The sequence below is a fragment of the Aquila chrysaetos genome, chromosome 13 (genome assembly GCF_900496995.4).
Source record: "Aquila chrysaetos chrysaetos chromosome 13, bAquChr1.4, whole genome shotgun sequence".
In the NCBI taxonomy this organism is placed as follows: Eukaryota; Metazoa; Chordata; class Aves; order Accipitriformes; family Accipitridae; genus Aquila; species Aquila chrysaetos.
The window spans coordinates 3,566,570-3,593,599 of NC_044016.1; the positions used below are offsets into that span (position 1 = coordinate 3,566,570).

General features: G+C 40.8%; 1 protein-coding gene across 1 annotated transcript in view; it reads left to right on the forward strand.

Moving 5' to 3' along the window:
- Positions 1-27,030, forward strand: part of LOC115350414 (follicle-stimulating hormone receptor) — an 82,556-nt gene that overhangs the window by 30,317 nt on the left and 25,209 nt on the right. Inside the window, exons 2-4 of the mRNA XM_030036043.1 lie at positions 1,255-1,326; positions 25,298-25,372; positions 25,765-25,839. Of these exons, the coding sequence (XP_029891903.1) occupies positions 1,255-1,326; positions 25,298-25,372; positions 25,765-25,839 (222 nt within the window). The remainder of the gene's footprint in view (positions 1-1,254; positions 1,327-25,297; positions 25,373-25,764; positions 25,840-27,030) is intronic.

The following is a 27,030-nucleotide window of genomic DNA, read 5'->3' on the forward strand; positions in this document are numbered from 1 at the left end:
GGAGGCATGCTCACTGAAAAGAAGACATCCATAGTAATTCAGAAAACAATTCATTTCCATTTCCATGAGAAAATAGACTAAGAAACTGAATCACGGGGCGATATTCACGTATGTAACACAGGTGATTTTTTTAAAGAAAAATACCATTTTTTAACAACCGTTGCTCAATGCAACCAATATTATCTGATGTCTTGCTTATTTATCTGCTTGGTGTTTAATACGTGGGAGTTTGAATATGACTTTTATTCTCAGCAGAAAATCTCTACGAAATCTCTGTGGGCTTTCTCGTGTCTCAGCTATGCTTTCTTGACCTGGCATCTAGTCATAAGCATATCATGTGAAGCATGTATCTTGATGAGCAGGTCATGTTAATATACGCAATTGTTTGCGCTCACTACCTATGAATGATTAAATGCATGAAAGAAAACAACCACCCAGATAACACCTTATTTCTCCAAGGAGTAGTAGAAACCCTACCTTTCATTTGCTGAGTGCCCATCAGAAGTTTTGTAGTCCTCTTTGTTTATTGTGATAAAAGGAGATGAGCCCAGGTTAACAAAGAGGTTTGTATGATATTTTAAAAATTTTTTCTTCATAAAGCATATTCTGTGACCTTCAAAAAATGATTAAAATGTTGTCTTGGTGCACGTGTGATCAAGTTGTATATTCCAAAGGCCCAGTTTTGTGGCACATCATGAACTAATTGGAAGAGAGACTGCGAGAAGCAATAAAGGATATTAAAGTTGCACTGATGGGAGATAGCAGCTGACTCCCTAAATTATCTGTGCAGCAGGTTAAGGCTTATCTTGCATGAGCGTGCATGTACCACCTTACAACCTTGCGTAAGGAACTCAGCCCAGTCTGGGTCCACAGGGCTGCTTCATGCTGTGCTTGAGCATCTCTCAAAAGACAGGTCGAGATGAGAAAGACAGTCCCCTCCCAGCGCACAGCAAAGCTGCGGTGAGCGGGTCTGGATTTCTTACTGAAGCAAACAGGGAAATTGTAACTACTGACATTTGCTTTTTTCCCCTGAGGAGCTCCAGAGGTAGCCCAACACCGCTGTAATTTTGGGCCGGGAAGGCAGTTGGAGTCTCGTGAAGCCTTTGAACATTACAGCTGTATTTAGACGCCAAAGCCTTCAGCCTGGAGACTATCCTTGTACCTGTGATAAAGGCCTCTCCTGTGCTGACAAGGCTACCAAAGCAGTCCTGTGTTGTGAATAGTGAATGATCACCCCATTTTCTCTATTTTCAGGAGATTTGTGCTCACCAAGATGAGAGTCATTCCAAAAGGAGCTTTCGCAGGACTTGGTGACCTGGAGAAAATGTATGTATTATGTCAATATTTACTAGGAAACAACCATTTTGCTCCAAACAGCAGTTTCTGGTTGCAACTCCTTTTACGGCCTCTGAGCAAGCCCCTATCTCTGAGTTTCATCTACTTTCATCTTTCTGTTTAAAAAAAATAGAAACTTTTTTTTTAACACCATGTTCTAAAACATTGTTGTCATAAATACATTTTTATATCAGCAAGTGGGCAGTCCTCGGTCAAAGGGTTGGTTGAGCGTGGAGTGTCATCGCATTTAATAAATATAGTGCCATAGCAGAAGATCATGGGCAACTGATTATTTTGGGAATTTTGGAATGAAACAGTGGAAAGATTGGGGAGGAAAGCACTCCTGTTCATAACAGGTCAGCCAATTCTCTTCTCAGTAACGAATAAATAGGATTGTTCTGTGTGTGTTCAGAGTCAGCCGGCAGGATGTGTGAGAGAAGTTTCTTACGGGCGATAGATCCAAAAATCTTAGCACATAGAGGGTGCAAGCACCTAATCTCTGTGAATTTTAGTGATAAGCCTGGAGATACAATTATGAGCACCTTTGATGAACGGATGTATCATACTTTCATTAGTATACTGTTGTGGATATATTTGCAGCCCTCCACCACTAGAATGAAAAATTCTTAGTAATATGTTTCCTACCATTCTTTAGCAACAGAAAATCTATGGATTAACTGGTGCTAGCACCAGAAATTATAACTGTCACTGTCCAACCTGAACTATTTTGGGACATATATACCATTTTTCTGAATTATTTCATATATGAACAAATCACAGCATTTTTTTAGAAACACACCCAGCGCTTGCCCCCTGACAGGAGAGGGTCACAAACGGGCTGTTCACCCAAGAGGAGTCTGAGTGGGAGTGGGGAAATGCATTTTAAAGTCAGTGCCTTTTTCACTGCTGTGTGTGTAATGGCAAAACTAAAAAGGAATAGATTGCTGACGTTTCTCTGCATCATTTCTACCCTTTTCCCTTGTACTCTTGCATAAGTAAGGGATTTAGCAAGCAGGTGAACACACCAGAAGGTATGGCAGGGAAAGGGAAAGGATTTTGAACCTAGAGAAGGATGGATGGATGGATTAAGAACAAGCAGTGAACATTCAAGAAGGATTGAAGAGCTGCTGGTCAGTAGCAAGTGGTAAAGCTCACATGGCACCTGGCCTTTTCTGAAGTGCCAGATCCATTTCAGGGCAGCACTGTAGGTTCAGGAGTCTTCTACTGGCACGGGGTACACCCTAAAAAACCTCCAGTTGCTGCACCCCACTCATGGATGTAGACCCTCATAAGCCCATCAAGCACCACTGTAAATGGTCCTTTTTCTTGAGAAAAGAAAAAGAAAGTCTTATTTTTTGTGGCCAGCAGTTACCAGTTACCAAAAAAACTGGATTCCTATTCCAGTTAGGAATAAGATCAGCTGTAGGTTGACAGTCCTGCGGTGTTCCTGTTAGCCTAGTCCTTATGGAAAATCATCGAGCTCTCTGGACTATGAAGTGCATTGTAAACTGCTTCCGTTATCTTTAATTACTCAGAAACCATATGTCAGATATGTGTGAAGGTAGCTATCTCATTGACTAGGATGTCTCTAAGTGGTGATTTATTGTTAACCAAGAAAATTATATATGGAAATGAGCTCAATTTGAAAATATATCTATGTACTAGTAGTACATGGAGGAGAAATGGGGACAGACAGTTTATAGCAAAACATCCTTGAGCATAAAAGTGTGATAAATATGTAAATGAGACCAATCAACATCAACAAAGATGCGGTATTTGCAGATGATATGGCAAACAGATAAAAATTGAAATAGCTCACAAATCCTAAACCTAGCCCATAAAACATTCATCAGAAATATTCATGATAATGTAGGGACAAAAAAGTGTATAATCAAATGATAGATTTGCATATAAAAACACAGCCTTTGTATGAAAGCCTTTTTACTCTTGCAAGATCATGCACGGAAAGGAAGATTAAAGCAAACTGTAGTCTATTTAAGGAAAACAGCTATTAATAATGTGATACCTCCATATGGTAAAATGTGGATAGCCTGATATATACAAATGAGATACTTCAATGTAGTAGATGTATGTGCTTACCTAGAACTAAATAGACTAAAAATTAAGAGTGACAATATTTCCTGAGTGTGTTACTGAAGAAAAGCAGTATCTCATACAGTCCAACATATCTGTACACATGATTTTTATCAATATTAGGTCACTTCTAACTGTGTTTCTGAGACAGGAGAGGTTTTAAAGCCCAGAAGTTGCAGGGAATGGTGGTCTTTGGCATCATCCATTGGGGATGAGCTGGTTGAATACAAGTTAAATCAGAGATGAGTCGTCCATGAGAATCATAACCCTGTTGTATTTACGTTCAAAGTGAATGAAGGCTTTTGAATACAATGACCAAAAATTTCTGGTTTTCAAAGAAAAATCTTTCAATAACATTTTTCAGTGTTTCTGCTTTCTATATGCATTTTACTTTCTTCCTAAACACCTGAACAGCTGAGAGATTTGAACAGATGTATTTTGCCACAAATGTCAAACACTTCCAGATACTTCCAGTCAGGCTTCAGTCACAGTACCCAGGAAAGATGTTGTTTGTTTTCCAGTGGGACTGTCCAAGGACTTTCCAGAATGGACACTAGTGACCATGACTCATAATGCAAAAAAGTAGTGTGATGTGGAAATGTTGGCATGGAGCACCTTATCTGCCCTCCCTTGGAAGCTCCAGTTTTAGTTACCAAGTCAAAATCTTTTGGTTTTCAACTGTTTGGGGGTTTTTTTTGGTTTTGTTTTTGTTTTTTTTTTTGGGGGGGGGGGGGGGGGGGGGGGGGGTGCAAAACACAAACTGGAATTTTCTTTAGAAAAATTGTCACTGGAGTACTTTTGCCATTTTTAAGTTTTTTGAAAGAATGAGAGCCCATTTGAACTTTTTCTAGCTTGTCATTTCCTTCTCACCCATCTAAATTCTTTCAGTTACTGAAAAAACATGAAATGCCCATTCTGCAGACTGTCATATAGAGAAATAACTTTTCCCAAGTATGTTCTAGGAGAAAGATCTTCTTTTCTTCTTAGATAAGATGTTTAAAGTTATGAAATAAATTGACAGACTCTAATTATCTGAGATTTCTCTTACTAAAGGTGCAACTTAAATTTTCTTATAGAAAACTACTTCAGAAACCCACAGATCTGAGGAACAGCCTAACCAGCTTATTGCTAGCAGCTCACCAACGTCTGCACAGCTCTGGCTTCGTGTTAATTTAGCAAATAGGTGTCCGGGGAAGCAGATTAGTTATTCTTGATACATATTTAGTCTGCTCCTAAGTCTTAGCCAACTGGAACGTGGCAGCTCATCTGGACTCCTGCTTAACCAACCTGTTTACACTCCCAGAACTAATTAACCCTCTGGTTACTAAATTAAAAAGCAGCCCCATGCAGGCACATACCTGGCAAAATCAATTCAACATGCTCTGCAGCTGCTATGTCATCTTCAGCCTGCACTGCAAGTGCTTAATTCGGAGGAGAGACAGTCTGAAGCAATATCGAAGCTTCCCTTTTTCTCTTGCTAAGTTTCCTCCTGTTACTACAAGGTAGCAAAGTAGATTTGTGCATGTTGGTCTAATGAGGCCTGATTCAGGCATCGTATTTATAAGAAGTTTGGTCTGATTGCCTTACCCTATGCAAGCCAAATAGGCTTCACATTTGTATCCTGAGGCACAATGCCCTTGAAAATTCATCATCAGTTATTTATTCTTTTGAAGGTTTAAGCTAAAACATAATGCCTTGTTTCATCATTCACTCTCAAATCTAACCTGTGTGCAGCTCAAGGAAATTCATCCATGTGGATGAAGTACTTCTTGAACTAGAAGATGTCACAGAGAAAAATCATCTTTATTGGCCCTGCTTTCTAGTTTGGAGTAATGAGAGAAGGGGATTTCCTTAACAGATTTTGGCAAAGGGACGTTTTAAGAACATGAACAGTGCTATGGTTAAGAGGGCTTGCAGAGCTAAATCCTTGATGAGCTCTGAAAACTCTGGAAACTGTTAAAAATTTTAGAGTTGATGGTATCTGCCAGAGTTGACACTCCTGGAAACTGATGTCTTCTGTCTATGGAAGACAGCAGGAATACATACACCAGCTACCTACAGCTTCCTCATGAATTGGTAGAGAAAATAGCTCTGAATCATGTATTTATTTAACCACTCAGTGCATTCAAGCTTTTATGCGGGTTTTTTTCTGGGACTGTTGATCCAGTGATGGTTCATATGAACAAATGCTGCTGGTCTGTGATCTAGCTACATGGGCACCAGCTTATTCCACATGCAACAACTAACCTGATGTGTGATGCTACAATCTCTCCTGTTTGCCCCTGTAGGTTAAAAGGCAGGTCACACTTCCCTTTGACTTAATTACATCGGACTGAGTTACCTTTAATGTTTTATTTAAACTGAGATGAGATACTTGAGGACAGCAGAGGCCGTTCAATAGAGTATTTTGAGGCACGTGCTAAAGTATGTTGCTGAATCAAGGCGGATCTCTCTTCCTGTGAGTGGGGAAGGAGCAAAGTTCTTAGCTAGACTGTAAAAGTCTCATCAGGAGAATTTGTCACAGTGGGAAGTCTTCGTTTTATTTAGCAAGTTTTAACAACTTGGCAATTTGGTAGATTCACTATCCAGACCTTCTTCAGCAATAACCATCAAAGCTGCCTGGGTTAGCAAATGGCTAAGGGATGTCCATCATCCCACGTGGTCCTGAAATCAGTTTCGTTCAGCCCCAGCATGTGATTCTGTAACACTTGGCAGCATACAGCCCAGAAAGATGGAAAAGGAAGGCGGGGAGGTAGCAATCGCATGATCACCTAAGGATGAGCAGTCTGTGTCTTCTGCTACCAAGAAGGCTGGTCAGTGTTCTGCAGCTTCCCCAATTTTTCTTGCGCAGTGTATCGTGTGCTGCCTCATTTGGTATGCAAAAGGCTGTGATTAAATAAGATCATTAAAGCTATTTTGAGAAAATGGTTAGGATTCAGTGTAACCAAGACATTTGGAAATTGGTTCTAGGCAGGAGTTCCTTTCTATCTTTTGTTGCATCATTTGGGTAAATCTGCTATTTATGTTTTTGCAAGAAGCAAAATACGGATTTGGCGGATCTGCTGTGATATATAAGTTAAGTAGTGCATGTTTACAAAAATATTTATTTACATCCCTACGGTAAAAGGGAGACACGGTGCATTCTATGTATCAAAATATGTGCTGAATCAGGTAATGATCATGCTTTGGTAATAAATACTCCAGGGTATATTCTCAAGGTGCAACTCCATGGATATTAAATTCTAATTTACGTTATAGGAAGTTATGTGTAACATTCTGCATCTTAAGGGCAGGGCATGAAAATAAGTATGCTACTTAATGCATTTAAATGAGTCTAAATATGCATTTTCTCTCAGGGAACAGAGGACTAGAGTTCAAAAACATCAAGGTGAGTAACCAGTAGAAGCAAAGAAATTCAAAGTTCAGGCTGACATCCCAAAGAATAAATATTTTAATGGGGCCACTGTTACGATACGGGGCTTTCCCCTCTATCTGCCTGGTCTAATCCTGCACAAGTCAGCAGGCACCAAAGGCTGCCCGGCCACGACAGGCTGGTGGTCAGGCAGCGAGCAATCACTGGAGGCTTCCTGGCTCCTGTGGGTAGACGCGCACGTCCCAGATGCCCCCATCCCAGCTGACTGTCCATGTTCGATGGTGATCCACGGTTTTGAACCGGCTCTTTTCTACACCGGAGGGGTTGCTTGCACTTCAGGTTCAGCAGCAAAATCATGTAAGAGAGCTTATCCTCTGCCATACGTGCCGTACGCATTCCCTAGCCCAACAGCAGCCAGGGTGTCAGTCTTCATTTGCCCATCGCTACACTCTGCCCTTTGAAACGGGTTCCTGCAAATGGGATTGGAAAGGCGAACAGCTCTGCGAGCTTCTCCCAGGGGTTCTGTAACACATCGTCGGTGGAGGACCCGGGCAGAGCTGTGCCTGGTGCCGCTGGCTCGCAGTGTGGCCATGAGCAGCTCGGGTGCGTTTTCTTCTCGAAGGAGGGCTGTTACTTCAGATGACCCTTCTGCAGCCTTTGCAAATATCAACCCTTGGATAGCAAAGTCTTTGGCATGAATAAGTAGGGAGCCTGGTGTGTTCTTAATTCAGTTTATTTCCTGAAAGTAGAAGCTATGCCTTGTGTTCTAAACATAATAAGTAATGAACAAAGACTAGGTGGTTTTATTATAACCTATAAACCTTTTGCTGCATCATCACCTGGCATTCTGCTTTTCCCTGCCAAAGCTTATCTGTGGAAGAGATCTTACACTTGCAGTTATTGTTGTCATCCCTTGCACAATTACAAAACAGTGAAGTAGAATTTTATTACCCATGTCAGTAACTCACTGCTGATGTCAAAGAGCAGAGATTTTAATTACAGCTTTGTTATATTTCTGTAAATGCATAACCTGATCTCAATCTTTTCCTAATGCTTGGGAGGAACAAAATTACAAATAAAGTAAAAACCCTTAAAAGAAGAAGCTAGGAAATGTAAAATCAATTCATAGTGCCCATATCAATATTTGCTAACTTTTCTGTTTTAAAAGTCCCAGAAAATCATGCTAATATTTGCATATTTTAATTGAAACATGTTAGAGTACAAGAAAGAAAGTATTCCATAATTCTTTCTGTGTGGTTTGGTATCTTGATGCTTGCTTTCTTTGATAAAAGAGATTTAGAAAGGGAAAAAAAAAAAGAAAATACATTTTGTCATTATTTCCTTTTGTTAAGCAAGAAAGAATTTTGTGGTAATGAACTGTTAGCAGCATCTTTTTTTGCTAACTACATCGGTATGAAGCCAGCATTAGAGACTGAAGTATTTAATGGAAGAATCATCTTGGACATAATTTCTAGTCCCTGTTTTACAGCTGTCTAGACACAGAGACAGGTAAAGCAAAAAAACAGAAATCCACTTGCCTGAATGTACGCTAAATGCTTTAATGCCTCTCCCCAGCGACATACTGTTCAGATTACCTGAATTTATAAAGACAAAATGTGGGCAAACGCTTGTGTGAGTTCCCATTCTCCTTTAGGAGGAAACTTTGATCCAATGTTCTTCTGCCTTCCTCTGTGCAAACAAATCAGATAAAATTAAGTGCAGGCTAAATTAAGATAGCTCTTTTGCATATCTAAATGTGCATCTGAAGTAGCCTCATTCATTCAAAATGAGATTTGAGGGTGAAATGCACAGTTCTTAAGAAAATTCTCAGCCCAGTGGTCAAAAAAACCTTTCCAAATGAAAATGTTAGGAATTAAGATTTTTTTTCTCAATATATTAAGATTATTTCTCAGTAGTCTTGCCCTGCTCTTACACTGTTTTCTGGGCCTCCCCTCCCAGCACTAGAGCAAGATACTGGGCCAGGTGGACTGCAGGTTTGGCATTCTGTGGTTGTTCATACAGAGATACTAGCTTTTTCTGAATCATTCAGTTTGGTAAGGCAGCCTCGCTCTAGGTCCTTGCATCAGGGGCATGAAGCTGATTATTACAACTGATAAACGTAGCAAGGAGCCTCCGAATTGATAGTCGTCCCATGGTGCAGAACTAATACTATAATATTTCTTCTTTTGTCCTGCAGGATATGCTTTATGCATACTGAAGAGGCTGATATGTCCGCTTACTGGCCAACTTTCTGAGATTCATCTCAGGTGCTTTTGGGTGGATTTTTTTGTTTCGAGAGGGGCCAGAACTGGTGTTGTAAAATATAAGATGGCTGCTGGCAGAGTCAAATTTTTTTCCTAAAAATGTGTCACTTCTTCAGTTTCCACCTGTTCCTTCCAGGAGCTTCACTCTATTTTGAAGTAAAGAAAGTTTCAAGTTGTATTTTATTATGAGATTCTTGTACTTTCAAAGTAGAATCAGTGACAGTCTAAGTGACTTTGTAAACATAAAAATACATATTTGCAAAGAAACAGAAAATAATTCTTAAGCTGGCTGAGTGATACATTTATTAAACTTACACATGTATACCAGAAAATGAAATGAGAACTCAGAATTATCATAGAATCACAGAACGGTTTGGGTTGGAAGTGACCTTAAAGATCATCTAGTTCCAACCCCCTGCCATGGGCAGGGACACCTTCCACTAGACCAGGTTGCTCAAAGCCCCATCCAGCCTGGCCTTGAACACTTCCAGGGATGGGGCATCCACAACCTCTCTGGGCAACCTGTTCCAGTGCCTCACCACCCTCACACTGAAGAGGTTCTTCCTTACATCTAATCTAAATCTACCCTCTTTCAGTTTAAAGCCATTACCCCTTGTCCTATCACTACATGCCCTTGTAAAAAGTCCCTCCCCATCTTTCCTGTAGGCCCCTTTAGGTACTGGAAGGCTGCTATAAGGTCTCCCTGGAGCCTTCTCTTCTCCAGGCTGGACAACCCCAACTCTCTCAGCCTGTCTCCATAGGAGAGGTGCTCCAGCCCCCGATCATCTTGGTATGCCTCCTCTGGACCCGCTCCAACAGGTCCATGTCCTTCTTATGGTGGGGGCCCCAGAGCTGGACGCAGTACTGCAGGTGGGGTCTCACCAGAGCGGAGTAGAGGGGAAGAATCGCCTCCCTCAATCTGCTGGCCACTGGTTCTATTTACATTTTGCTGGTTCTAATTACGTTTTATATTTTCAAACTTAACTCATAGCTCATACATGGCAAAAGGTGGGTCTTCTCATGTGATGTTTCAGAATATTGCTCTGATTTAAATAATTACCTTTTTCTTGATAAAATAAGTATATTCAGTTCTAATGTCCCTGAATAATTTGTAAAAAAAAAATTTCTCTTTTGTGTATTGATTACATATTAACTCCAAAATTTCTGGATAGAATTTAGAATAAAATGTATTGACTTGAAAACAGAGAGAACTGTAAATACAAAATTAAGATGAAAACAAAATTCATACATTAAAGTCAAGAAACATTTTTTTAAAGATGGTAAGACGATTATTATCAAAGGGCTTCTTTCTACCAAAAAGAAAAAAAATTTCTACATTCTTGTGTGAAATCGAATAACAAAGCAATTCTGAGAGAAAATACATGCATTCAGAACAGAATTACAGTGGTTGCACCTCACTTGGCTGTTCAGCTCAAACACGTAGCACCTCCATCTCCTCCGCGCGACAGACGGGCTGGTTGAGAGTCCGTGGCTCCTGATGCACCATGGTGCTGTGCCGGTGCAAGTCTGGGGGAATTTGGGTGACGGCATATCCCAAGAGGCATCGTAGTGCCATCTCCTTCCAGATATATCTAGGTTCTGGGTTTGCTTTAAGAAGTGCTGCTATTAAAAAAAAAAAAAAAAAAAAAAGTATGGATTAGAAAGGAAAGTTCTTTTTACAGGAGAAAACAGGTTTTTTATAGGATTTTTTTCTATTAATCTTGTGTGTGTGTGTAACTGTACCAGTGAGTGGGTGCAAAAGGTGTGACCTACTTGAAATTGTGCCTGATTTGCTCTAAATGGGATTTTCTTCAATATTTATTGTTGCCGTTACTAAATATTGTTTGATAGAAAGAGGAAGGCTGGCCCAGATTGGAAATGGTAATTCGATTTCAGAAACACCTTCCCATATTAATTTTATCTAGCTTTTCTGTTTATTTGAGAAATAATGGTAGTGGAACTGGCACGTTGCAATGAAGGATTATTTTCCATTGCTATACAAATGCTGATAGAAACCTCAGCATTTATGGAAAACAAATGTTGAGATGAAGTCAAGACACTTATTTTCTAAGCAGGACATGTTGATTCTCTGACAACATTATATTGCACGGCCTTTATTTCTATTATGCCAAATGATTGATGGGGATTTAATCATTAGTTTGATGGCTGCTTTGCTCAGTGGAGAGGCAGCTGAGCATTTCATCGTTATTAGTGAGCTGCATTTTGATTTTTCTATCAAAGACACTGCTGGCCCCAATTCATCCCAGGTGTAAAACCAGAGATTTATTGTGCCCATTGTTTGGTTTTTGACCAAGCCAAGAACAATTTGCTCGCAAAATACTGTGAATATTTGTTTTGATTTCTTGCGCCGGAACCTGTTCTTGATGAAGACTCCCATATATGTGCTTGATTCTTTAAAAATAAGTAAGAGTGGTGTACCTTTTGTGAGTAAAACACTTATCGCATGGTAGAATATATATGTACATATATACTTGCATACATGCATGTGTATATATATACATAGAGTAGTCTGGAAAATATTTAAATTGATAGGATTTAGAATGGTAGACAGATACTAAGCCAGAAAATATTTTGAATGCTTGGGGAGCCAACACCACAGATGGAAATTACAAATGATTGTGAGAGAAATGCAGAATGCTGAAAAACTATTGGTGTCTGTGCATTTTCCAATGCAGTCAGCAGAGGATTAGGAGCCGGGGAAAGGGACAGGGACAGGCTGGTGGCTTTCCCAGTTCAGAACCTCGTCCTTGAGAGCTGCTGATGCCAATTGCTGAAGAAGGATGTTCAAGAGAATGTTTCTGGAATAATTATGGAATAGCTTGTCCAGAGGGAGAATATATTTTGCCCATCTTTAGGGTGCTTTCTGCTCTGAGGAGGAGAAATGCACTTAATAAATAATGGGCTGCTCAGTGCAAACTCCTGGAATGGTCTCTCTATGTTGTCTTTGTGTTGTGAAGTTTCTCTACTAAAACAAGGAATAATGCGGAATTTCACATGGGGACTGAATTAAACTAGTCTTTGTTTTTTGAAAGCATCATTTACTTCTGTCTTTCTTGTCTGCTGAAGAGCACAAAGATTTACATCTCTATCTGGAAATGTTTATCCTTTCTAGTGTAATTATGAAGTGAAGGTGCTCATTAGACATGTCTAATCCTTTTGTCAATCTTATCTTTTATTTTGAATGAGATTTTATGGTGATATGTTTTTCAGCTTTATTTTCCACATTTTTAAGACTTCTTGTGCTGGATTTTTAAGATTTTGGCTTTTCCCATCTGTGCTGTTAGAAGGGGCAAGCACGATATGGGGAAAAGCATTTGCTTATTTATTACTTCTGTTCCCAATTAGATAATGCTCTTTAGGAAAACAGGCAGCGGCAGAGCTCCCTGCGGGAAAGGGGGTTGGGTCCCTTTGCGAGCTACTGGGCATGTTTGGAGGGAAGCAGCTTTGAGGTACTACAAGTGGCACGAGGTTTTCAAGCCAGAGATGGATATGTGCCGCCCAAAGACTGCACTGGGGAGCAGGGAGCAGCCCCGGGGGTGATGAACAGGGTTTTGCAAGAGGTCTGGGCAGAGCTTACTGGCATTTGGAATAAGCCACTGAAGAACTCCGAACCTTCTCCAAAGGCACTGGATGTCAGGGTAGAGGGGGATATAACCTCTTCTCAGTTCTCTTCCAATATTCTTTAAGGTTTTTCTGCTCTAAAGTTAATTATCCTAGTTTATATTTTAATAAAAACTGCCTTGTTTGAGCTTAAAACCCTTTTGTTCTTCTTCGGGGCATTTCGTGCAGAGGAAGGTCAAGACATACTGCCTCAAAGCTCATGGCTTGAAGTGCCATCGTAGGGCACTATCCAGACTGTCTTGTCATTACGTTTTCATCATGTGCCACGTCTTGGCTCCTCTGTTCCCCGAGCCCTACCCTCTGTTTGGGGACCCAGCACTGTGAGCCGGGATGAGCTGAGGCTGAAGGCACAACCACAGCGGAAAAGTAACCTCCAGAAGGGAATAGAGAGCGCCAAGCGGCAGCACATTTTTACAGAGGCAAGTAAATGGATAACAGTTCAACTGCGACAGCCGCGTGCCTAGGCATAATTGACAACCCATGCTGTTTATTTAAAAATAAGCTTGGTTTTGCCTGTGTTTCTTGGTAGCAGACTTAAACATGCTAACAAGTAAAGTGGCTTTTCATGAGCTTTCATCTGTCAGTACCAAGGAGCCTGTTTTGTGTTCCCAGGACCCAGAGTACCTCTGAATAGCACATTATGTTTTCATCCTACTGTGCTGCCAGGCACTGTGCTTTCAAGGGTAAGAGATAACATGTTAACAACTGAAACAGGCTGTAAAAATGAGGGGGAAATTGTGTCAGCGATGGGCAATCACTCAGGTCACTAGAGGGAGGGCTTCCTGATGGGATCTCAGCTAAGCACTGTACAGGCTTAAATCCCAGGGAGCATCTTGCTGTGAACTGGCCGGTCTCACCTTATTCCAGATTTCAGCGATCCTCCCCACACAGGGAGATTGATTTCAGATGTAGCTACATTGATGAAAATCCGTGACGTATTTATTCTTGATTTTGGTGGTATGCAGTCCCAGCAATGTGACAGTAAGGCATCTTTTTATCTGCAGATCGAAGGATGCTTCTGTTCTCCATATTTTGTGAATTTACTGGCAGGTTAAAAGCTTTCTGCAGTCGGCTAAGTGGCAAAGCTCTCATCTGCCACGACTTCTTTTGTTCATAGGAGAGCAAGTAATAGCAGAACAGCGACCATCCTTTCGGGAAGATGGTCCAGGAGCTCGCTCCTCCTCTTCTTGCTGTTATTGACTCTCAGTAGCCTTTTTAAAAATCTATAGAGCTTACTCCAGCGCTGACCTTGTCTAATCGTATTGATTGTTAGTAACTGAAGGCTAATTAGGAAGCAAGTTGCTATGGTAATTCTTGAGTCATACATATAAAGAGAAAATACTGCTAAAACCACTAGTGCATGGTGACTATTAGCATAGTTAAACAAATTAAAAAATATAATTCATTCAGATTTATTCTGGAATTGAAATGAAGATACAATACGCAACAAGGAAGTTTTTCCCTTGCTACCACATTTTCTTCTTTCATAGTCATTTTGTTCTTTTATTTGTCTTTTGAGTGAGTTATTCATAATTTTAGGACTAAATGACAAAGTAGACTTTGGGTTGTTCTCCACCCCCTCCCCACCCCACCCCATAGCCCACAAAAAACACATCACAACAAGCTTCATGTGGTAGGAGAATGACTCGGGCAGAGGGTAATAGGACTTGGAACCCCCCAAATTTCTAGGTCACTTGTTCATATCCAGTCCGCATGCGTGTGATGAATGGTTTGTTTTCCCATGGGTAGGTTGCTGGCTTGCATACCATGAGATGGTGATCTCAGCCTGTGCCCTCAGGAGATGGTGATTCATTGCAAGCTAAGGCTGCTGCAGCTGGTTTTCAGCATTTTCACTTTGAAATGGCTCTTCAGCAGAGTTGGGGTGTCAGTGGGTGACCACGCTCCATCGTGGGCACTGTGAGGAGGTTGGATTGCCTTGATTGTGCTGTGCCTTATCTGTGGATAAATGGAAGATTTTGCCAGTCACGTCTAATAGAGTCTTTTCACCTTATTTTTGACTAAACATGACCCAAAGGAAAATCAAGGGCATTCTTCCCTGTTTAATGGGGGTCTTCCTTCTTCTCCTTTGGCACCTTACTAACTAGTCAGGTCACGCACAAATCTTAGCTCTCCTAACGAGTCTCCATCTGCACGTCTTTAAGGAGGAGGAGGATATAAGAGCATGCATCCTGTTGCTACCCTTCTGGACAGTTTGAATGATGAGGCAAAATGTATCTAGGAGAGTCACAGGACTGGATGGGAGATAGGAGTGTACTGAGTTCAGGTCATACCCAAGTGACTATGAGTTTCTCTGCTCCTCTTAGTCTTCAGTGGATGAATGTCCTTAAATTGACTTTAGCAGCGCATAAAGAAAAAAGTGAGCAGAAATGCTGCCACTGTATAGCATGAATCTCTTTTAACAGGTCTCATACATAAATGGAGTATTCTCTCTATGGCTTCTTGGGACTTGTATGCTCGCACAGTTGCATTCATTTAACTGAAAATAAGATATAAATTTGATTACTAAGAAGTGTGTGCCACTTAAAAGCAAAAAAAAAAAAAAAAAAAAGCCAAAACCAAAAGATAGAAGTACATTTAAATTTATTAGGATCAACTAAATCAGAGTAAAATTACTCTACAAATGAAACTGAAACATCTGGTTTGGGGCTTTGCATGGTCTTCGAATTAAATAGGTGCCACTGTAGAGGCAAGTCCTGAGCCTGCCATTTTGAAGTACCCACTTCATGTTACCAGTAATTTAGCCCCCAGGGACAAAAAAAGTAATAAAAAATTAAAAGCCCTTGTACTTAGCTGCTGCCTAATCTGTCCTCACCGAAGGCTCCCAGCTAGGCATGGGGCACAAGGGATTCGCCTGGGGAATCTCTTAACCAGAGCCATCGGGCAGAGCCATCCTCAGACTAATAGAATATAATGAAACCCTATCACCTTTGTGTAGAAGAATGAGGTGTGTGCTGGTACTGCTGGTTGCTTTCTGTTTGCTGCACCTTTCTGCATGTAAGAAAAATGCCCTCCTGTCCAGGGATCCAGTCTAAATCCCTAGGGATTTGGGTAACTTCAAGATAGAACATCTTTCAGAGGGAGCTCTGATCATGTTCCTTAATCTGTTATATTTGTTTCTTCATTTTCCTCTTAAAATAATCCAAAAATACATATTTTGTTTTCAGTCTGATGGAAAAAACAATATAGCAGTTGCCTTTTAGTTTTTAATTCGGTATTTAACATACACAAAACATTCCTTTAAATCCGAGAACTAAATTGCTCTCATGGGATTGACTTCAAGTTTGTGTACTTCTGTGTCCTTTTGTGTATTGAGCTGTGTGCTTCCTAGAGACAATGCTTATTTAAAATTACAGGAAAATATGCACTCCTCTAAGATGTAGAATGTTAATGTAAATGCAGATCAAATATATTAAAACCAATGGATTTCCATGCCTTCTGCTGCAGTCTGAAATCTCCTTCAGTCTCAACTAAAGCAATGATAGTAATCAGAAATGATGGACTTCATTTTATTTTTTTTAAGTGTATTTCATCAACATGACTTTTCCAAATGGTAATTTTTGTGGTTTGGGATCTCTTCAGGATTTTTTTTTCCCGCCCTCATCAGTAGTATTTTTTCAAAGTGTTTTACTGGAAACAAAAAAGGTTTTGCCAGGTTTATGTGCTGTGAAAACACTGTAAGTTCCAGTTTGTTTACACTGATACAGGAAACCAGACAGAAAAATATCATAAGTATATGCAATGCAGTACAGCAAAGGAATAGACACAGCAACTTCTAAGGAAAACATCTTTTTTTTTTATTCAAACCACGTTTCTTGTTCAGCCTCCTTCTTTAAGCACTGTGGCTGGGGAGAAAGATTCGTCCTACTTTTCCCTTGATGAAGAAGAACCACTTCAGATAAGGGTGTTTGCATCACTCTAGCTCCAACTTCTTTCTGCGTCCCCAGTTAGATATGACCCAGGATAATGGGGAAGAGAAGGGCTCCCAGGGAGATCAAAGTGCTCTTACATAGCAGAAACAGGTTGTTCCCCAGTGGCCAGGAATTGCCTTTGGGTTCTCAAGGGTTTTGCTTCATTTGGACAAGGGTTTTGCCTACGGAGACTCCTCTGAGGGCATCGGTGCTGAGGGCTCCCCATCAAAGGGCTGAGTCCAGTCTGACGACTTTATTGTTAGAGCACTACAACAGCAGACGATAGCAGAAAGCCTTTGTTTGTCTGCATTTCTGCGAGCCTGAGTTACACAGCGTAGTTGTGGCAGAGACCCTTCGTGGCGTACATCAGCAACTTCCTTGTAAATGGGGTTAGATGGGCAGAAAGGCTGCTGCTGGGTGATTCGGGTGAGTAAACATCATCCTATGGCCGTGGGTCTGTTATTTTTATTGCTTTTATTGGAATATTGTGTGTAAATACACACAAACTTAGAAACATATTAATATATTGAATTTTGGCCTAAGTTTTATGACACGTTCCCTTCCCCCTATTAAGACTTTCTTATCTTTGTGCTGTCTTGCAGTGTTTGCTGAGGGAGAGGGTTATTTGTGTCTGGGAAATTCAGGTGGAAGCATGTGATTTTCCAAGGTTTCATAGTGAAAGCTGTTCAGTTATTTTTCAAATAAGACATTAGATGTATGAATCAGGGTCCTCTGCTGCCGTCGGCGACTTGGCAAAAGGGTTAGGGGTTGTATGCAATTCCCGTGTTTGTATAGTATGTCATCTCTGCATCCTCCAATATAGAACCTGCAGATTTGGGCTTAATCATAATTTTTTCTGCTTATGATAGCGCAGTATCACAATCAAGTAAATAACCCTCATTGCACACTTGTTTTGTAAAGCTTTTGACTTAGTAGCTTCTTGCTGGTGCTTGTGTTTTCTCTGGCAGTTTGTTAAAAGGCAGAGGTTTGGATTTAACTTTGGAAGCATAAAAGAATATCTTTTTCCCAGGTAGGTTATATCTGAGGGCCCCAATCATGTAAATATTTATGCAGTAGGGTCTTGGCTGAGCCTGGAGCCAAAACTCAGGGATAAGACTTTGGGTGGGGTCAAGGCCTCAGTTAGACACAAACCACAAAAATAGTAAGTAGTTTTTATGGAAGGGAAGAATGAATGCAAATAGAAAAGAAGACGGAATGAAAACTCTGTGCTGGAGAAAGGTATTTCACAGGGAGACTGTAACATTCAATAAGAGAAACCTAAATCCCTTCAGGATGACATTTGAAAGATGTAGTGGATGGTGTTAGCAGCTGTAAGATAATGTCTGTATTCGTAATTGTGCTTAACATTAGGCAATGCTAATATTTTTCTCATGATGGGTCAAGTCATGGAGATTTATTTTCACTGAAGTGGGTGTAACATACTGCATGATTTGCTCTGGTGAATACTCAGAGTCCTCTCATAAGCCTGGGAAGATTTTTAATGCCAGAACTGAGGAGTAAGAAGGAATTTTTTACAATTTTCCCTCCTAGCCAAAAAGTTTAATTGTGCATATCTGAGACACTTGCTATTCTGGATCTTCCCGTTCCTGTAACGCGTTGGAGTTAGTAGTGAACTGCCCTCCAGAGGCCTCTTGTGCCTGTGTGCTTCCTTAAAGCATTTCAGAACTGTCTGTTGAAGTGTCTGGGAACATTTGTTTCAAGATGGTCTGTTTGGAAAAGCTGTCACTAGACTTTGGGTCCTGGAAGCCACATGTTCTCCCAGTCCAAGATAGTCTGCCTATTGATTTTCCCCAGCAATGATTTTCCCCTTTTCCTCATTCAGCCACCCTTCTGAGTGATTATCCCAAATGTAATCTCCTCATCTGCCCAGGTCATCTTAATAAAACTATTCATCATTAACTGGCTATCAAAGCCAAGAGAGAAGTAATAAAAGATAAGTGGCAATAAACGCTGCTAGCCCATTTCCACGGAAGGAGTTACGATGTGGGCACGCAGCTTGTGTCAGCATCTCTGAACGAGGAGGTCCATTCCGCAGCTGAACAACCATCTTTGTCTGCCAGCGTAGTCTCAAGATTGTGTGGAGCCCATCGTCCCTGACAAGTGCCATTGCTAGGGTGGGTGTCTTTATTTTAGAGATGGTTTTCTGCCTTCCCTACAAGCGGTCATGATCGAAGGTGAGAAGCAGTGATGCCCAAACGCAGGAGACAGTAGGTACATCTGCCCCAGTAGCTGGAGGGCACCGAATTATAAACCCCATCCCTCTGGGCTGCCTGCGCGAGGCCAGCATTTCTGCGGAAAGCTGCCGTTTCCTCCAAAGACCCAGTCCTTGCTTGTTTGACTTTACAAAGCTTCACGCGTTTCCAGCTTTGCTGGCAATAAACTAAAACCAGTATAATACATCCCCTTAGTGCTGGAGTATGAGGAGATATCTATCCCCCCCCCAACTGTACTGATTATAAAATCAATTCTTATAATGATGTGGCTTCTGCTGTTGGATCCGGTCGTTATCAGTTCCAATTCTGCAGACTAATCGCACGCTTTTTCAGATTAGAGAGACCAATTTAAAACTCTTACATGGACAATTAATTTGATGCAACCAAACTCTCAACAGACTTTCATCTGGATTGCTGGCATGGTGCTAAAGCACCAATAGAAATAAAATCCCCTTTGCCTCCGTCTGCTGTGTGGAAATTTGCATTTTATTTTTCCCATGCCTGCATTGATTTATTTGAGAATATGGTGTCATGCCCTTTGGAGAAGGCAGGAAGACACAGTGTTGGTGCCTCCTGATAGTCTCCTTCAAAGATTTACGTATACACTATTTTGCTCTAAGTGTGAAATCACTATTAATACTCAGTTGGTTAAATGGGTATCCCACTTACTTAGGTCAGTACAGCGTGTATGTATATCTTCAGCAAAGTAAAGAGATTATGAGAAGAGTCAGTGCTTGATTTTATTTTTTGAAATGTCAATAACTGCTAAGATATATTAGCCTGTAACTCCCTGGTGTTCAATATATCATGGTAGGGAGACAAGTTTTTCATGTTCACAAGGAAAGTGGCAGGAGCAAGTGTCAACTATTTTTAAAAGGTCAAAAGTCTCTAATACTTTTAAGAAAAATATCTTTTCTTCTGTAACCTGTTTAAATCAACGTAGTAGCATTTTGCTGTCACTTTAGAGGGAAGTTTTCAAAAGGAGATTTCAGACTGGCTTGTTTCTGATCAGACTGAAAGAAATAAGAGCTCCTCCATCTGCGACATAGAGACAGAGGTACCTAAGTGTTTAATTTTTCAGTTCAAACACATCGCAGGCTGTTCCCAGGGGTGCTCACCCAGTGAATGCTGGGCAGGATTGCCTGTGTGACACCACACTACTGCTAATTCCTTCTTAAGCTTGACGTAAATTGTGGCATCAGTCAAACTACCGAGTAAAAATGACCTGGCAAATTGCTCTAAAGAGTATTTATATTTAAAGAAAGGGAGGGAAAGATAAAAATTTTTGGCCTTTTTTTTTTTTCCTTCCCTTTTCCCTTAATTCAATGCGAAGCTATTGATTTGTTGCAGTGCAGAGAGACCAGTGAGGCCACCTGCTCTGGGAATCAGTACCCGATACCTCCAGTATCACTGCTAATTGCAGGTACCTATAGAGTGAAAAATATTGTTCACAGGAATCCACAAGATATTTATGCCACAAAAAACTGCCACAAAGGCTGAGGATAAAAGGCTAAAAGGCCCAATTATGATGTATCACAGGAAATATAGGCTGAACAGATCAAGCGTATAGCCCGCGTGCATACCTGCTCTGGAAGGGAATTTAAGGAAAGCTGCAGGAGTTTGCAGGGAGTGGGTCGCACCCAGCGCTACGGGGGGGGCAGTAGGGAAATCCCCCCTTCACACCACGTGCCATGTCTGTGGGCACGCTGCACGCACCAAACAAGGGCCCGAGAAACCTCGACACACAGGGCAGCCCCCTCTGCTAGTCCGCCGCAGGGAGATGAAACGCAGAAATCCGTAAATCCCACGTTTACCGTGGTCGTCGTACAGCCAAGCTCACCAGCTGGGCACCAGTTACCCTGTGTCATTCCTGCTGCTGGTATTGCAAGGTCTTTGTGCTCGAGAGCGTACGTCCCTGGGCACCGCGTAAGGGACTGGTGCTGTGATCCGCCTTTAAGCGGGTCTTCTGCCATGCATATGCTTTGTTGTTCTTTTGACACAAGTTTCCACTTACTCGTCTCTGCTAAACTTCTATATCTGTATACATACACGCTCATTTGTTTTACATAGGCACATTTCCTAGCAGGGCAAAAATGACCCTATCCCTGGCTGTGTGCTCCGCTCTCATCCTGAAAGGAATTCTTATCATAAAAGACATATAAATGTCCAGTCTTTTATTCTTTCATTATTTTGAAATACGAGACCACTTGGCTGCAAGACCGTTAGTTTGCGAGTTTAATACAGTCTTGCTTTTGCTGTAAGACTCTGATTAGTCTAAGAGACTTTTTCTTTAGTGGACTACAAAGAAACTGCCACGAACTATAAATTCCTTGCTAATAGAATTGTTTAAAAGGCCGTTTCAATGTATCTTGATTTTTATGGGTCGCACTTTGAGTGCAGCTGGTTTGAAGAGGAATCCTTCCTATGCTTCACGCTGGGCTCTGTCACAGATGTCATGAGGATGGACGCCCAGCCCTGCTTAAGGGCAGCTTTGCAGGCAGGTTAAACTCGGCTAAGACTGTACTGCCAGGAGGCAGCACCTTCCTCCTCCTCTTCGTTTTCCACCTCTCTCCCTACTGTCACTGCCTCTGGCTATCGCACGTGGAAATGCTACACTGCAGTCGGTTGCTTGTGAACCGGTAACAACGATTGCAGTTTGCTGCGTTAGTGGCAAATTAGAGGAAATTCCTTAGTCGTGCGATGTTGCTGCACGTTAAAATCTTACATTCTCTTTGGAGAAAAATTTAAAAAATTATTCTTTGTGCCTTTGTAAAACATTTTTACTGAATAGTTTTTCCTCTTTCAGGCTGTGCTTGAGTAAACAATTCATGCTTTTGACGACCACTGTTGATTTCAATAGAGCTGTGCATGCAGTGGAAATTAAGCTTAGGCAGATGCCTAAGCACTTTGCAGCCACTGGGTGGTTTGGGGTTTTGGAGGTTTGGGGTTTTTTAAGAAATTGCCCCTGACTGTTTCGCATACCATCTATTCAAAGGCTTGCATGCCTCAGAAATGATGCTCAAATTGCCGTCTGGATTTCCTGCAACAGCCAGCAGTAGAGCTAATAGTATCATTCATTACAAACAAACAACGTAATAACAGTCCCATCTTCTCTCGTGATGACATATAATAAGATATGCATTATGAGCAATCATCTGTTTGTGTGTATTTATACTGTAAGACAAATCCCTTGCACAAATACTAGCCAGCAATCCCCTTTTTCTGTTTGTAGCTGCTGCTGCAGGTATTATTTGCTCTCCTCCTCAGAGGATCTGAGTCTGCTGAGTTGGCTGTTTGATGTGAGCAGCAGTGGTTTGTACTTTTAATGCCAGAGATACCTGTTTTCAAGATAGTGTTCTTTAGGTTTTCCATGAGCAGGGTGTGCGGTTTTTTTTGCTAGGTACGAATAAATTGTTCAAGCAAATCACGCACCCAAAACCCAGACTAGTGTTGCCTGTTGTTCACAGTGTGTGACTGATCTCCTAAACAGAATGGTTTTTTTTCATTTATCCTTCTTACCTGAATGACAGCCTTAACAGGTATATGGGCACCCCAAAGGACAAGAATAGCAACGGCCTTCTGTCCGAAAACAGCCCTTTAGTGCTGTAAACTGGGATTCATCTGTGAAGAACGAGGATGACTAAGGTCATCACCAACAGGGTTTCCTGGAGAGACCGTAGCAGAGGATGCACAATTCATTGCAGGGGACAGAGGGTCTCGTCCTTTTCCCTCACCCCCCGCAATCCCCTGAACACAAATGCGAAGCCCGACACCAGAAGGGTTACTGCCTTCTGCCATTGACGAGTTTCCCTTTTGTTCCCTCTACTTGAGAGGCTCTATAACCACAACGGCTGCAGCAGTTGTTTGCTTGAGCTGGAAGACAGCAAAAATAATTTTAAATGGACATATTTTCTTCACCTGTTAAAAAAAATTTACTGTCACCTTTGTACATGTGAATGGGAATATTAGAATGAAAGCCAAGTCATTCCCCAAATCTCTGAAACACCCTCCTCATATGAGTGTTATTTAATTCTTTTTAAAACTTAATCTTTAAAAAACTTAATCTTTTAAAAACAGTTTAGAGATTCCTATCTTCCTAGCTCTCTTTCATTCCTTCCTTAACCATGCATTCCCCAAGCCTTCCAAAGTGTCGTGGCCTGCTCGTGCCCTGCTTTAACCAGATCTGTATCTTCCATTTCTTTAACTGAAACAAAGCCCATAACCCATCCCACTCTTAGGAAGCCAAAACACTCTCCTGATGCAGAAACATTCAATTTTAAGCATTCCATTAAAAGAGGTATATCGTCCAAGTTGTTCATAAGTTAGAGACCAGATTGGATCATAAAAAATTATTACCCTCCACAGCCCTATCTGTCGGGTGAGGTCACTACTGTATTGTGGTTTCTTAATAAACTTTTTTTTTGCCTGTAGAAGGCCAACAAATCTGCAACATTTTTCCCTGAGATGTTTAGTGGCATGAAATCTCTTCTGGCTAAATGGATTTGTTGGTATTAAATGTTCTGCTTTTTCTGTGAATTTTTTTTTTCTAGACAACTCATTTTTAGATTGTGGAGAATGGCAAATATACTGCTGACCGCCCAAAAAGAGCCCGAGCAAAACCAAACTGAATTTTAAAAGTCTGAGATGTCTCCCATGTTGTTAAATCTTTTAGACTGTAGTTAAGCAAGTGAAATGTACTGTCATATAAATACAGCATAGTAGGTGATTTCTTCTACCGTATATCTTACAATGCATTATTTTTACAGAAAACAGGAAGATAATAAAAAGTCTTTGAAACGTCCCTTGCAATGTCTGTGTACCTTGCACGGTGTGAAGGAATCCCAGTCTCAGTCGAAGCATTTTGTTGCTGCTGAAACCTAAATAATGAAGAGGAACATGTTCACATGTGAGCTGGTGATTCAGCCCTGCTAAACAAATTGAGTTCTTATCGCATCCTACCAAGCACCTATTGTCAGTCCTCATGTACTTTTATTTTCTTGTTCTCCAATCAGTATAGAGCTCCCGGAGAAGAGGAGAACTGGGTTTCTTCTGTAAAAGCCTTGAGGAAACAGGAGGGAGAACTTCTTATTAAAATAAAAAATACCAAAGCATTGAGGCATTTTTTAAAGCAGAAAAGGTCAGATGAGCAACTTATCTTCTTTCGCAAGGCTTCTGTTTGTCTTAAATGGGCTGGTAATTTGTCAGGTATGGTTCAGTTGTTAGCCAGAAGGAAGTGGAATACTTTTTATGTTACTTGTAATAATTTTTATGATCATTTTTGTGATTCTGCACCTATCGTTACAATCTATTGTTTTACCTCAGGCCTGTTTGAGTCTATTTGCAACCAAAAATTTTCAAAAGAATAAGATATCCAGGAACAAGTGCCATCCAGTTTGCAATCTGACTATTTATCCAAGGTTTCATTCCAAAGATGTGGACAGTTACCTTGCCATTAAAATCCAATAAGCTATCACACTATCACTGAATTAAACCTGTATTACAAATTTTACCTCCTACAGCTGACCTCAGCCTGGGAAATAGCATTTTTGCACCATTTCCAAAAATGGCAGTGGGGAGTCTTTTGGCATAGCTCAACTTTCCTGGTCACTGCCAGCATAAGGGATGTAATCAGGACAGGTTGCACTGCAGTAATTACCCCTTGATTCACCAGGAGAACTGAGCTCTAAATTACACCAGAGCCTGAGCCATCTCTTTGCCATCCTGCAGATTAAGGGAGAAAAAAAAAATAATATTCTGGACCAGCAGGAGATGCAGTCTGGTGTGTTGATAACAGAAAACTGGCCATTTTTATTCTGCAGTTCTGTGGCTGGAAGTAGACATTAATTGTATACAGAAAAGATCAAATAGGGTTTTCTCCAAGATATGGAAGATTTCTTCATGTCTGTGGTCTCCAGCTCCTGCTAATAAGTATGTATCTGCTGGTGGCTTAATTTTCATCTCTGTAATTTACGTCAGGTCAAGACAGCATCATGTTCTGCTGCTGAAGTCGTGTCATATTTCTTAGGCACTTTTTAGCTGTCTTCTCTATATCAGTCGCTTTTCACTCCCTCTTTTCTTCACCGAGTTAAAAGCTTTCATTAAATCTCTACCAGTAATCAGTGATGTCAGAGATCCAATAGCCAATGGTGGATGGGCCCTGCCTTCTAATATCCAGGGAATGGTGACAGCAGGAGGCACAAGACTGCCGTTACAGATACAAACTTCAGCCTCAGAAGATGTCTGTTCCTTCCTGATGTTGTTTGGCTTGGCGGCAGCTCATTGGTGGGGTCTGTTTTCTTATCTGATATCCACCTTATTTTTAAAACTTATCAGTAATCTAGGAAGAAGTTTGTTGTGAATTTTTCACTTGTCCATTCTTTGCTTCACCGTGGCTTGAAATATCTTGACTTTCAAATTGTTTTTCAGAGAGATCTCACAGAACGATGCCTTGGAGGTCATAGAAGCAAATGTGTTTTCCAGCCTTCCCAAACTACATGAAATGTAAGTAATGAGCAATCTAAATTCAAAGGAGACAATTATAGAGATTCATTATAGGCAAGTATCAAAGGTGTTGCAGTTTGGTCCAGGTAAGCTCTGAAGAATTCATAGCGATAAAGGAACATTTGAAATCTCCCTTTGTCTTTTCGATCTTCTTATCTAACTGTCCCTTTCTTTCCCTGGTCAGCCTGAAACTTATCCTCAAACCATTGCTGATATCAAAAGGTAGTGGGGTCTGCCGGTCTGTGGTAAGCTGCTCTTTGAAATTGTGCAGATCTTCCGCTGTCAAAAAGAAAATCTCAGCGTATAGTACCACTACATCACGAGGCAACCACAGATATTTTAAGATCAATACATTGATATATTTCCTCTGATGTTTCATTTTCTCTTTGCAGAAGAATTGAGAAGGCCAACAACCTTGTGTACATTGATCAAGATGCCTTCCAACACCTTCCGAGCCTCAGATATTTGTAAGATCTTTTGCTTTTTGCAAGTACTATAGTCATTTTGAATGATACGGATGTGTTTCTGTCCAACCTGTGCTGAGCACTTTAGTAATAAGACAGTGTAATGCTCTCTCTCCCCCGGCTCGTTGCACGTTGTCAGTCCACGTTTTCATCCCCAGGCCTGCACACAGTCCTCAGAAAAGCTGAAGATAATATCCTCCATGGAGTACTCACACACATAAGATCCTTGAGCCTTTCTAAGCAACAGGTTGAAACTGAGTGATGAGAAAAGGAGCTGGGCCTTTTTTCTGTCTATAAAAACAACTTCAGTTGAAATTCTTCCGGAGAGCTTTGGGACAAAATCTCTCTCATCTATCTTTGCTATGGCTCTGCCTTCTGTTATACTTCATACACATGGTATTAAGCATTCAAATTCTCTTGTCTTTAGCAATGGCAGTGCTATAGCAATGGTTTTCAGTAACGCTTGATGTGAGATGATTAAAACCTTAGAATACAAACATATTGGTATATGGTATAACTTTATTTCATTAGCCAGCCTCATCAAGAATGCTGCTTGCACAACTGCGGTTGCCGCATCTGCTCCCATGGGATTGCCATCAAAATTCAGTGATAATTGAATCCATCCTTAAAATAAACTGTTACCCAAAAATATTTTCACAGCTTTTAGCGTGTGATCTTACCATGACTAATAATCTCTCCTCTGCATAAAAGCCCAATGAAGTCCAATGAACTCTGTTTAACAGTAATTGTTTTTAATGGCCATAGCTTAATAAGCTCCCATGGTGTTCTTCGCTGAACAATAGCATATAGACCCAGCAGGATATTAGCTTAACTTTTGTATGTCCATCCACCTGAGCACGTATACCTAACCTTATTTTCCTTACTTACGCAAGAAGCCTGATCATGATTTCTACATTTGAGTACATAAGAGTAAGTGCTTAATTGTCTGGTTAGATATTTCTTCAAGATGGGATGAAATCAGGTAAGTGGTCTAATAAGCATAGCTCCCAGGAAGCTAATGAATGTTTAAGGTCTCTGAAAATCACTAGCGTCTGACAGGTTCTGAGCTCAAAAATGCCAAGAGGCATTGGTTTGAATTTGAACTTTAAGATTGGAGGTTTAAGGTTTGGATATTAAGAGATAAGGTGTATTTAGCGCTACACAAACCATTAGAGTTTAAACCCTCATTGAACT